Consider the following 14535-nt stretch of genomic DNA (forward strand, 5'->3'; position numbering starts at 1 on the left):
TGATCCAGGTGACGAAGACAAGCAGATGGAGTCGTCGGTGATGAAGCAGGAGGAGGAGGACGGGCTGCCTGGAGTACTCCTCCACTGAGTCTAAATACCACGAGGTGATGATGTCCTCACTGAGAACGGGGTCCACCACTGTCGTCCAGAGTGAAGGTCAGAAAGTCCAACCTCGACGGATGACAACACCGAGGACGTCCCCATGATATGCGGATAACGAGGGCTTGGCGCTCACCAGGTCTCAATCTTCGACGACTGATCCTGCCTGGACGCCGCACTGAGACACCTCCGTCACCCACCGCCAGAGAATCCTCACGAAGGAGGATGTTCTTCGAGCCTAAACCCACGTCATAGACCCACGTCCGCCCAATAGCTGGTGACAAGAGGAGCACGACCACTTCTAATCCCTCCGCCACTACTTGAGTCGTACTGCTACCGATAACGGGTTGACCTCTTCAGTATTCGGTCGACCAAACTCCCCCAGCACGAACTGACGCCCTCCGGAGACATAACCAACTTCAACTTAATGCTCATCACCTCCATATCACCGATACTCCCCTGGTCCATTCTTTGCTCCCGACCTGAAATGTTTCGTCCACGACCATGAAGAGACGACCACCACAGCCACGACCATCACTTTGACATCGTCACCATGACAGAAACTTCAAAGCATCACAAGAAGATAAGTATCGAACCATGGCGACGACCCACAAGACGACCACTAGCATGGCGACGACCCAGACGACCAATACTTGTATGAAGTGACTATTCAAAAGGACCACTGAAAGACTGGATCTACGGATCAGGATATCTGAATCAGCCAATTTAACGAGCCTACCACGACCACCACGAACCACAGTACGACTCAACAGGATCCATTACATCAGACCATCTCTTCCATCATGGAGATTCGACCTCAGACAGAAATCATCAACTGGCTTGTCCTCAAACGACCCAGACGACCTCATTGGCTATGACCTCACCAATCTCGCTGACCCACTCGCCTTCTGACGACAACAACAAATAATTTCATGGTTCTAATTAATACCAACCAAGATGATACATCTGGACGACGACTAGATGATTCAGCCAGAGTCGTTCATGACTCAACGACGGAGGAAGAGGGATGCAGGAGGAAGACATAGATATGGAGCCAGCTATTATACCGGAGACGTCCTGCAACACATTACTGGAGACTTGCTTCATCGACAACCCCCTCTCAGTCCGAACCACGGTAGCCAGAATACACGAACTGAATGATAATATTCCGGCCAATTGACGAAGAATTACCACCAACCAGACGCACGACCAAAACCCACGACAACCAGACGCACCACGACCACAAACCCACGACCATAACCAGACGCACCACGACCACAAAACCACGACCATAAACCCACGACCACAACCAGAATAACAGACGCACCACGACCATAACCAGACGCACCACGACCACAAAACCAACGACCATAACCGGACAACGACCACAAAAACCCATGAACACCAACGATTAATGACCACGACCAGCACCCCGACCTAGTTGACGACTGACGCCCAAACCACTGACCGAGGCCATATACGCCTGAGATCAGTTTATCGTGATTTCATTAACTCGTCACCCCAGAGGAACCTTTGACCACCACTTAGTCTCCGCCGCCCATAGACTTGGATCACCAATGGCTCAGGTGTTGGGGGTCAGAATTTTAATCAGTCTTTAAAGGGTTAGATTGTACTAATAAATCATCGTCCTAGGAATCATCTCCAAAATCATTTGCCCCAAAGGGTTAAATTAACTCAAGAATTATCAATTCAAAGGGTTAATTCAAAGTATAAACATCGTCTCAAAGGGTTAAATCATCGTCCTCAAAGGGTTAAATCATCGTCCTAAAGGGTTAATCATATATATATTGATCATTATTATATATTCTCTATATCAGTAATTCAAGGAACTTTATAAGTATAAACTTTTCCAACAGAACTTATCATAATATTTATAATGAACACTTTAATTACGTTTTATTATTTAAGCACCTGTTCAACCTGACTGAACTTTGATTACAACTAAATTTAAGTTATTTTGAACATTATTGAACACTTATTACCATGTTCACACCTGTTCAACCTGACTGAACTTTGATTACAACTAAATTTACGTTATTTTGAACATTATTGAACACTTATTACCATGTTCACACCTGTTCAACCTGACTGAACTTTGATTACAACTAAATTTAAGTTATTTTGAACATTATTGAACACTTATTACCATGTTCACACCTGTTCAACCTGACTGAACTTTGATTACAACTAAATTTACGTTATTTTGAACATTATTGAACACTTATTACCATATTCACACCTGTTCAACCTGACTGAACTTTGATTACAACTAAATTTACTGAACATTATTGAACACTTATTACCATGTTCACACCTGTTCAACCTACTGAACTTTGATTACAACTAAATTTAAGTTATTTTGAACATTATTGAACACTTATTACCATGTTCACACCTGTTCAACCTGACTGAACTTTGATTACAACTAAATTTACGTTATTTTGAACATTATTGAACACTTATTACCATATTCACACCTGTTCAACCTGACTGAACTTTGATTACAACTAAATTTACGTTATTTTGAACATTATTGAACACTTATTACCATGTTCACACCTGTTCAACCTGACTGAACTTTGATTACAACTAAATTTACGTTATTTTGAACATTATTGAACACTTATTACCATGTTCACACCTGTTCAACCTGACTGAACTTTGATTACAACTAAATTTACGTTATTTTGAACATTATTGAACACTTATTACCATATTCACACCTGTTCAACCTGACTGAACTTTGATTACAACTAAATTTACGTTATTTTGAACATTATTGAACACTTATTACCATGTTCACACCTGTTCAACCTGACTGAACTTTGATTACAACTAAATTTACGTTATTTTGAACATTATTGAACACTTATTACCATGTTCACACCTGTTCAACCTGACTGAACTTTGATTACAACTAAATTTACGTTATTTTGAACATTATTGAACACTTATTACCATATTCACACCTGTTCAACCTGACTGAACTTTGATTACAACTAAATTTACGTTATTTTGAACATTATTGAACACTTATTACCATGTTCACACCTGTTCAACCTGACTGAACTTTGATTACAACTAAATTTACGTTATTTTGAACATTATTGAACACTTATTACCATATTCACAGCTGTTCAACCTGACTAACTTTGTTCCTGGTGAAGAAATCTTGTTCCCACCACTACCACCACCACCACCATCAACCACCACAACTACCACCACTACCACCAGACCACCAACTACTAGGAAAGCTATTACTAGAAGAACTACGACTACTAGGAGACCGACGACCACTAGGAGACGGACCACTAGGAGACCGACGACCACTAGGAGACCGACGACCACTAGGAGAACGACTACGACCACCCGAGCTTGGGACTACCGCACGAGTAAGTCATCATTATCATCATCATCATCATCATTGTTGTCATCATCATCATTATCATCATGGTCATCATCTTCTTCGCCAGGGTAAGCATTTAGTACCGTCTGGCATTCCCATAAACCCATATAGACTGCCACCACGGGCATTCGTCATCGCCTGGCGTTTAGTTTCCACCCCCTCACCCCCTCTCACTTCTTTAACACCCCTTTCTCATCCCACTTCATTCCACCCCCTCTTCTTTTCTCTTCATTCCACACCCCTCTTTTCCATAATAATCCACCCCTCTCATCCCTCTCACTCTTCATCCTACCCCCCCTCTCTCATCCCACTTCACTCCACCCCCTCTTCTTTTCTCTTCATTCCACACCCCTCTTTTCCATAATAATCCACCCCTCTCATCCCTCTCAGCGTGTGGTGTACGTCCCCTGGCTCGAGAGGGAAGGATCGTCAACGGTGAGAGGTCTGACTTCGCTGAGTGGCCCTGGCAAGCCTTAATTAAAGAATCTACCTGGCTGGGGATATTTACAAAGAACAAGTGCGGAGGTGTACTGCTTAATAAGCGGTATGTCCTGACGGCTGCCCACTGTCAGCCCGGGTGAGTAGAGAGAGAGAGAGAGAGAGAGAGAGAGAGAGTGAGAGAGAGAGAAGAAGAGAGTAATGAAAGGAATGAATTAAGAGGACAAGAATAACACAAAACCCACAATCACACCGTTAATCCCACATCATAAATCACCTAATCCAGAATCCTAATCCACTGCAGATTCTTGGCATCTCTCATCGTAGTGTTGGGAGAATATGACCTCTCAGACGACTACGAGCCTAAAAAAGTCATCCAACGCAACGTCAAGAGGGTCATCGTCCATAAGGGTTACGTGGCTAAGACCTTCGATAACGACTTGGCCCTATTGGAATTAGAACAACCTGTGAATTACGATGAACATATTGTACCAGTTTGTATGCCCAACGGTGATGAGGACATAGTGGGGAAGCTTGGATATGCAACGGGATGGGGACGACTTTCCTATGGTGAGTGATGGTGAGGTTGGATATAGAAACGACTTGTAATAGGTCGTGGTGGTCGTATATAACATTAGGACGACTCTAATAGCAAATAATAGTCAAATATGATATAGAAACGACTTGTAATAGGTCGTGGTGGTCGTATATAACATTAGGACGACTCTAATAGCAAATAATAGTCAAATATGATATAGAAACGACTTGTAATAGGTCGTGGTGGTCGTATATAACATTTAAGAGACCTTAATATTTTGTTTAATTACCTTCTTCATGGCCTTCTGGAGGAGAATCACAGCCAAAACAGGTGACGCAGGTGTTGTATTTACCTTGATCAATATTTAACACCTTCATGGCCTTCTGCAGGTGGACATAAAACACTATAACTTACCCAATATTAACACCTTCATGGCCTTCTACAGGTGGACATAAAACACTATAACTTACCCAATATTAACACCTTCAGAGCCTTCTACAGGTGGACATAAAACACTATAACACCCAATATTTAACACCTTCAGAGCCTTCTACAGGTGGACATAAAACACTATAACTTACCCAATATTAACACCTTCAGAGCCTTCTACAGGTGGACATAAAACACTATAACTTACCCAATATTAACACCTTCATGGCCTTCTACAGGTGGCCCAGTTCCGACGCAGCTAAACGAGGTGGCGCTGCCCATCATCAAGAACAATCAATGTCAGAAGTGGTTTTCCGAAGCGGGTCATCCCAAGAATATTAAACCGGAGTTCTTCTGTGCTGGGTATAAGCAGGGGAAGAAGGACTCCTGTGAGGTGAGGCAGAGGGGTGTGGAGGAGGGTGTGGTGGAGGGTGTGGTGTAGGTGTGCATGGTATGGTGTAAGTGAAGGGATAACCTTTTATAACCAACTTAAAAGAACTCCCACGTTTTATCCCATACATTGACCTCTTTATGAATAATCTTTGACCCCTAACCCCAGTTCTTATCTTCCCCACAGGGTGATAGCGGTGGTCCTCTATCAGTACAAGGGAAGGATGGCAGATGGTTCCTAGCTGGCACTGTCTCTCACGGGATTAAGTGTGCCTATCCTAATCTACCTGGCGTCTATATGCGCATGACCTCCTATAAACCATGGATAGAGGGTATAATTAACTAATCTTCGTGTGTATAGAAACTTTTATAATGTTTTTGGACGATTAGAGTATAATATTGTCTGCCTGTGTGAAGCGTGTTTAGATTATAGGTATGTTATATATAGAAAAGCTTCAATAACTGGCTATATCACCCTAAGTGCGTCTATATCAGTTACAAAATAGCCACATGCGTTTAGGCAACACAAAAACCCTGGCTTGTAATGGAGACTAACCGATCTCCACCCACGAATAATAATAATAATAATAAACTTACATTGTATTATCGTAATAGACATAAATATATAGCTATCGTTCTTGGCTATAATCAACGATGTCTAATGTAATTCATACTAAGCTATTTGACGTCTATATGTATGTCTGACTCACTCTCTATAGAATATTCTGAACACATTAACACAGAAATAAACAAACTTGGAAAAACATTATGAAATTATATAGAGAAATTATAGGAGATTGTCATGGCTATACAATTATACAAATAAGAAAATATAACTCCCATGATATATAATTCGATGGGGTGTTGAAATAATTATAGAAATATTATAATATTTATGTACAGGAGAGTATAATAGTACTGTATATAATTGTCAATAATTCCAGTAATAGTATTATAGGTTTATATAATGTACAGTTAAAAGACACCAGATTATAGAACATAATGTCATTTGCTTTTTTATAGTACTGTATATAGATGGAGCATTATTGTCCCCAGGAGCATTTAGAGAAGACTGGAGCATTTGTTAGCGTTTTATACGTGAGAAAGAGAAAGGTTTGGGTTTTTTTCAATTTCACAAATAATTGGAATTATTCATTAGTAAACGTAAATTTTCCTTCCTTCCTTCCTTCCTTCCTTCCTTCCTTCCTTCCTTCCTTCCTTCCTTCCTTCCTTCCTTCCTTCCTTCCTTCCTTCCTTTATTCATTCATTTCTTTCCAAATATCTGTTTTATCTTTCAATTCATACAGCTTAATACATCAGTGTGTATTGACAGTCATACACTCACAGTCGGGAAGGAATATGTATGTATGTATGTATGTATGTATGTATGTATGACTTAGAGGGAAGCCATACGATATAAAATGTATACTCCTCTTGAGTGGCAGGTGTGTGTGTGTGTGTGTGTGTGTGTGTGTGTGTGTGTGTGTGTGTGTGTGTGTGTCGCGAATAGATTTAAATTGCATATTAAATTGATATTTGAAAGATAAATAATTACGTTAATTTAATTGTTACGAAAGTTATTGTTAATTTTGATTTATTTCACTTTAGGGTTAAATTATATCAAGCATATCTGCCATATTATGTTAAATATTGTTGAATTTGTGTGTATCTGTGTAAGCCCATGTTAATTTATGTGTTAAATTTATTCTTGTTAACTTTTGTGATCTTGTTAAAAATACATTCTTGGTTAGGTTAGGTTAATTTCTATGTTAATTTCCTCTTTGTTAACTGTTGTGACCTTGTTAAAATCCTTGGTTAGCTCGTGTTGATTCCCATGTTAAAATATTGTTAATCTTTGTGAAATTATCTTGCATATAAAATGATTACTTAGTATTCATTTTAATGTTAAATATGTTACTTCCATTGTTAATTTGTATCTCAATCACATATACGCGATCCAAACCCAATTTAACAAGTTTGTAATCTGATGTTAATAATAATATCACTATTAACATGATAACCATAAGTCATATTCCTTCGTTATGTTAAGTTTGATGTTAAAATTACTTGTTCTTGTTAATTGTATTGTTAAACACGAAGGGGAGGGGGTTAAACGTAAGCATTTATTAAAGGGTATTATTGGTTTTTCACCCGTGGCTGTAATAGAACCTACCCTACCCTACCCTACCCTACCCAACCCTACCCTACCCTACCCTACTACCTACCCTCCTACCCTACCTACCCTGACTCCCACCCCTGCCCCCACCCCTGCCCTCCCCACCCCACCCTGCCCCCTGCCCCAACCCCACACCCAACCCCCCCCCTCCCCAACCCTGCCCCCACCCAACCCCAACTGACCCCCACCCCCCCTACCCTACCCCCTCCCCACCCCCCTACCCTACCATCCCCCTACCCACCCCACCCTACCCAACCCCTGCCCTACCCTGCCAACCCCATCCCTGCCCTACCCTAAACCCACCCTACCCTACCCTACCCTACCCGACCCTACCCACCCTATGACCCTCCTACCCCCCCTACCCTACCCACCCCCTACCCCTGCCTACTGCCCTACCCTACCCCCTGACCCAACCCTGCCCTCCCCTCCTACCCCCTACCCTTGCCCTACCCTACCCTACTCCTGACCCCCTAACCCTACCCACCCAGCCCACCCAACCCTACTACCCTACCTGACCCTACCCAACCTACCCTACCCTACCCCCTGCCTACCTACTGCCCCCTGCCGACCCCTGCCTACTACCCTACCCCTACCCACCCAACCCAAACCCTACCCCTACCCTACCTACCCTACCCTACCCTACCCTACCCAACCCAACCCAACCCAACCCCCCTACCCCTATACCCTACCCTAAACCCAACTAACCCAACCCAACCCTACCCTACCTACCCATATTAAAACTAGGTGGCCCAAACCATAACAAATCCTAATCATAACAAACTACACTAAGATCCTATAAGAAATATGTACATTAAGTTCCTTCACACAAACAAATAAATTGTGTTTTTGTGTTTGTGTTTTTAGGGGAGAATATAATGACTATATTTGTGTTTTTGTATATAGAGATAAAAAGAAAAGTATATTGAATTTAGTTGTACATATATATATATAAATAGTTTGTATTGGGAAGGTTATAGGAATGTTTTGAGTTATTTTATCGTGTTGATGTGCAATAATAAGGTTGAAATATGCACTGTGTATAGGGTTGTTAGATGAATCCCCCCCCCCTGTCTCCCTCTGTTTGCTCCCTGCCTTTACCCTGCCTCTCTCCCTCTGCTCCCTGTCTTTACCCTGCCTCCCTCCCTCTCTGCTCCCTGCCTTTACCCTGCCTCTCTCCCTCTCTGCTCCCTGCCTTTACCCTGCCTCTCTCCCTCTGCTCCCTGCCTCCCTTCCTCTCTCCCTCCCTCGAACTCATAGTACCTCAGGGAGCAGCAAGGAAGGAAGCAGAGAGGGAAGGAGGGTTATTTTTCAAGGACGCCCTATCGCTTACGTAGACTTTGTGAAGGAGTGTTTGTTTAGTATCATCGGGACTTAGAATTTTAGGTTTTGTCCTTTAAATAATGATAGGGTTTTAGGGTAATGATGATAATGCCGATTTAAAGGTCAGATTTTAGGGGTTTGACCATATTACCGATTTATAGGAATATAATTTAAGGTTCCAATAATATTTTGAGTACGGGGAAAAATTTTATAGGAAGGAATTATTTCAAAGTCTTATTTTATTTAGGATTAAAAAACCTATGATGTTTTATGGGTGATTATGCTTATAGGTGTCGATTGTCACTTGTTTATTGATGAAACATAATATCTATTCTCCAACTCTTCTGTCACTTGATCCCTTGATTACGATGACTTAACCCCATGAGCTAAACCCCTGAACAGTATAAAGGATTCAATAACTTATAAGCTTATAGGAGTCGATTGTCATTTGTTTTTCATGATCCATAACACCTATCCATCCTCCAAGCTCTTCTTTCACTTATATTCAGGCGTCTATACTTTAGCTACAGGAGACATAATGGCCTCTTAATTATGACTGGTACCTTGTCTTTATATAACAAGGTGCTCCATTTTTCACTCATAGGTTGTGATTTAACAAGAAAAGTGAGCCTGGTTGTAATAGTGTTGATTATAAGCTATTAACCCAGGCATAATAGATCCCAGTTCTAATAGGATCTTTAGTACTCATTGGACCCAGTTCTAATAGGCCCCAGTTCTAATAGACCCCAGTTCTAATAGGGTCTAGTTCTAATAGACCCCAGTTCTAATAGGCCCCAGTTCTAATAGACCCCAGTTCCCCCCCAGTTCTAGTTCTAATAGGTTCTCAGTTTTATTAGACCCCAGCCTTCCCCCCCCCTCCCCAAACTATTAGACTTGAATCCCAGGCTTAAAGGCTAATTCAAATGACTGAACTGTTTTGAATACACTTATTTTAAGATGACTGTCTGACTGTTTGAACTGCTTGAGATACACACTTAACTGTTTGTACTATTTTGATGTCATTTTAAAAGCATTTCTTGTACAACTTACGAGGAAAAATCGCCTTAAATCCATTGATATTAAGCCTCTGAATACCATGTTTTATATATATAGTAAAGACGCTATTAGTTATTTGTAAATTTGTAAATAATGTTGTTAATTTACTGTAGATTTCTGAGTGTACTTTTGAGAATGGCTGGTCCAATAATTGTATCTAGACTTTGTTATTAGTAGTAGTATTAACTTATTAAGCATTATCATTACTACATTTTCTATTCATTATTATTATTTTGTTAAGTGGAGAAAACTTTCCAAAAAATAATTGCATTCAAGAAATTTTATATTAGTTTTTATTTAACCAGAATTTTTCACTAATCATAAAATAAGGAAAAAAATAAATATAATTATCTTCGTCAATGAAATACATAAACTTTTATTCATATCAGAAATAATTAAGAAAAATCGTAATTATTAGTTTTTATTCATACCCCAAATTTTTATTCATATTAGGATTATTTTACTCAGGTGTCATTTTTACTTAACAAATACCTAATATTATTTATCATTACCATCATTAACCATTAAGTTTTATTTAATGTATTTATTTTTCTTCAATATATTACTGCAACTCAAAGCCACACCCCTGATCATAACGTCACAACTACGTCACAAATATATTACTGCAACTCAAAGCCACATTCCTGATCATAACGTCACAACTACGTCACAAATATATTACTGCAACTCAAAGCCACATCCCATAACGTCGTCATAACTGCAATCACACCCTGATCATAACGTCACAACTACGTCATATTATGCAACTAAAGCCACACCCCTGATCATAACGTCACAACGTCACACACAAGCCACATCCCTGATCATAACGTCACAACTACGTCACAAATATATTACTGCAACACAAAGCCACACCCTGATCATAACGTCACAACTACGTCACAAATATATTACTGCAACTCAAAGCCACATCCCTGATCATAACGTCACAACTACGTCACAAATATATTACTGCAACACAAAGCCACACCCCTGATCATAACGTCACAACTACGTCACAAATATATTACTGCAACTCAAAGCCACATCCCTGATCATAACGTCACAACTACGTCACAAATATATTACAGCAACTCAAAGCCACATCCCTAACCATAACGTCACAACTACGTCACAAATATATTACAGCAACTCAAAGCCACACCCCTGACCATGACGTCACAACTACGTCACATAAAATACTTTCACTATACATCGTCACTAATTATTTATTGTATTATTTCTCAAGTATATAAATAGATGTACAGTGTAAAAAAAGAATAAAGACATTTTTTCACCATTTTTATTCATCATCCTTATGTATATAGTGTATTTCCTAACTATGTATATATATTATTTATAGAGGTGTAATAGATATAGATATTGTAATTTCCGGCTATATGAATTGCTAGTAATTTATTCTATTTTATAAGCTATTTTCAGCTATATAAATTGTTAGTGATGTTTATTTTAATTTATATACTGTATATCTTCAATGTATATTACTTAACATACACTCAGACACATACGTAAAGTGTAATTAGGAATGATTTACACAAAAAAAGAATTTACATTATAATTATATGTTATTTAGTATAATGAGCCGTCACTATGATGCATTATAACCAGCTAAAATACCTAACAGCTCTTGACGCTAAACTACCCATTTATAATAAGATCAAACACCTATTTTTCTCTATATTTCTCTACAATAAGCTGATAAAACATATAATTAAGTTTATATATGTAAACTATATAAATAGACAAATATAGGTGGATAATTAAGTATATATAACATGTTTTAGGGAGAGAAAATTTAAAAATAAAAGTTTTGGGACGACTGACATTTTTAGGGTCATTTTCCCGCCAAATGTCAGAGAAGTGCCAGAGGCTGAGGGAGGAGGCAGCAGACATTTTTCTCTTCATATTTTTACTATTTTCTCGAGTTTTTTGTTATACCAAGTGTGTTATACCATCATGGAAGCCGTAGTATTATCTAATATACCTGTAAATGGTGAGTAATGGTTAATTTATTTGTTTATTTTATATTTATGGTCGATTATGATACGCGGGTGTTAAGACTTGGGCAATGTCAAGTGAAATTAATCAGATTAATTACTCGATGGTGATTGGTTATTTCATTTGGATTTATATAATAAGGTATCTAATCTTAACTAAACTATAATATCATTGCTATTATTACTAGAGGAGGAACTAGCTAGCTATTAAAACACTGGATAATGGGTAACTGATTTTTCGTGAAGGTTAGGTCTAATTTTCTTTGTCAATTTTTTATTGTTATTTCGTTATTACTCTTTATTATTATATTGCATTTTTATTATTTATTTAATATATTATAAGTACAATCAGGGGCGGATCAAGGAATATCAAAAGAGGGAAGACAAGAAATTATAGGTGGGGGGGACATGAGCATTTTGAGGCTATATCCATTATTATCATTATCATTATTACTATTATTATTATTATTATCATTATTATTATTATTACTATTATTATTATTATTATTATCATTATTATTATTATTATTATTATTATTATTGCTTTCCTGTTTTTCTTATTACTATTATTATTTAACATTATGTACTAGTTTGATAATCACTCATAAAGTAGACGACACACAAATCATACTCTAACAACGTAATTAAACGATGTATCTGGTATTTCAGTGGGTTAGATTAGTTTCTGTGGGTTACAATTGTTATATAAATTGACTGAAAGACATTACGAAAAATCGCGGGAAAATAAGTTCACGACACTTTTTCTAAACGAACCTAATTTATGTCAACGTTTTATCAGTATTTAGGGGTAGGTTAAGTTTGTTGTGATTTTATTTCTTAGTTGATTGAAGTTTCGTTATAAGGCTGGGAGGGTGAGATAGTGTTTATTTATCAAATTAATGTGTCATAATGTATATTTTGTAAAGCTATCTTGCGTCATCACACGTTGAATTACTGTGAATTTATTTGATAATTATTGTTAGTTCACGGTGGAAGGTATGATCTGCTTGAGGAACATACTGCCTGAGGTACTTATATCCTAACCTAAGTCTAGCAAATACAACATCTTTTAAATTATCTTTACAGTACAGCGGTTAAAATTAGAGTAGTTCCCGCTAAAACAAATGATGGTTTTCTCTGATGATTATTGTGACCATTTTCTATGATACCAAACTCCCGCGTTTTCAAGGTCTCTGGGCTGCACCTTGGCCTTCCCTTCACCCTCTTTGTTGTAAGACCCGGCCACACTAACGCCTGCCTGCCTCCATACCAACACTCCTTCCACACTTACATAATGCGTTAAAATATAATCTAATTTTCACCAAAACATCAATAATCAGGAAAAACCAGTAAAATTCGCCATCAGTAAAGAATTTCAACACGAATCGATTTTATAACGTACAGACAAACGAAAGGGAAATAATCAAAACGAAAAACTACATATAATAAATTAGTGAAGAAATGTACTAGAGGGTAAAAATTACATATATATTTGTGATTATTTAAAAAGAATGTGAAAAATAAGCTGATATTCTTTTGTCGAAATTGAATTCTTTAGAGAGAGAGAGAGAGGTAGATATATGAATGGACAGGCAGACATATAGAAAGATATAGGTTTTCGCTATCGTGTATGTAAGCAAGAAGTATGCATTGGTAACACTGGTACCCTGTTGTCACACACATTGGCTCAGACAAGAACGTGGGAGGCTATTACATAATACAGTGGAGTGATAAACATTTCAGAATACAGTGGTCATTGGTTCAAGAGCTTGGCAGGTTATTACAGTGAGTGAGGAAGAGTAATAATAATAATGATAACAGTAATAATAATAACGATAATAAAAATAACAATAACGAGAACGATAATAATAACAATGATAATAATAATAATAATAATAACAGCGTAATTATGCCATACTCTGCTGTCTGTTGTAATTACCCACAAGTTCCAAAGCGTTGTAATCATGTAATAACCCGTAATTAATGACACCTGTAGTGTAGGAATTACTGTAATATTTGTAAATAAACTACATGTAATTATGATGACGGAGAGAAAAGGCTTTACAGTGATTAATTTGGGGGGTTGAAATGGGTGTGTTTAGTATGTGTGAGTGTTTGTGTGTATGTGTGAGTGTTTGTGTGTATGTGTGAGTGTTTGTGTGAGTGTTTGTGTGTATGTGTAGTGGTGTATGTTTGTGTGAGTGGATGTTTGATTGTGTGAATGTGTTTGTGCGTGTTTGTATGTGTACTGGTGTGTATGTGTTTGTGTGAGGGGATGTGTAATTGTGTGCGTGTGTATGTGTGTTTAAGTGTGATTGTTTGTGTGTTTTGTGTTCATATCTTGTATGTGTGTTTGTGTATGTATCTGAGTATCTAAACTTACATGAACACACACACACACATACATACATACATACACACTACAGTACAGGTAACAAAATAAAAAATACAGCACAGGTAACATTAAATTAACCTGACAATAATCACATTACAGGAAAATACAAAATAATTAATACAAATACACTAAAAAATACAAAATAACCTTTTCATACACAAATTTACAAATACAAAAATAATACAAAAAATATCTGTTACCATCTTATCCAAATTACAGTCGATATTACATAAAAACTACAGAAGAATT

General features: G+C 38.0%; 1 protein-coding gene across 1 annotated transcript; it reads left to right on the forward strand.

The window, feature by feature from the left end:
- Positions 1 to 1126: 1126 nt before the first annotated feature.
- LOC121865672 (serine protease filzig-like) lies at positions 1127 to 6869 on the forward strand. Its single transcript, XM_042365197.1, has 6 exons — positions 1127 to 1234; positions 3218 to 3512; positions 3917 to 4103; positions 4269 to 4534; positions 5171 to 5325; positions 5509 to 6869. The coding sequence occupies exons 1-6, from the start codon at positions 1127 to 1129 to the stop codon at positions 5665 to 5667; spliced, it is 1170 nt and encodes a 389-aa protein (XP_042221131.1). The 3' UTR covers positions 5668 to 6869.
- The last annotated feature ends 7666 nt before the right edge of the window (positions 6870 to 14535 follow it).

The sequence above is a fragment of the Homarus americanus genome, unplaced genomic scaffold (assembly GCF_018991925.1).
Source record: "Homarus americanus isolate GMGI-L3 unplaced genomic scaffold, GMGI_Hamer_2.0 scaffold8022, whole genome shotgun sequence".
NCBI classification, from domain to species: Eukaryota; Metazoa; Arthropoda; class Malacostraca; order Decapoda; family Nephropidae; genus Homarus; species Homarus americanus.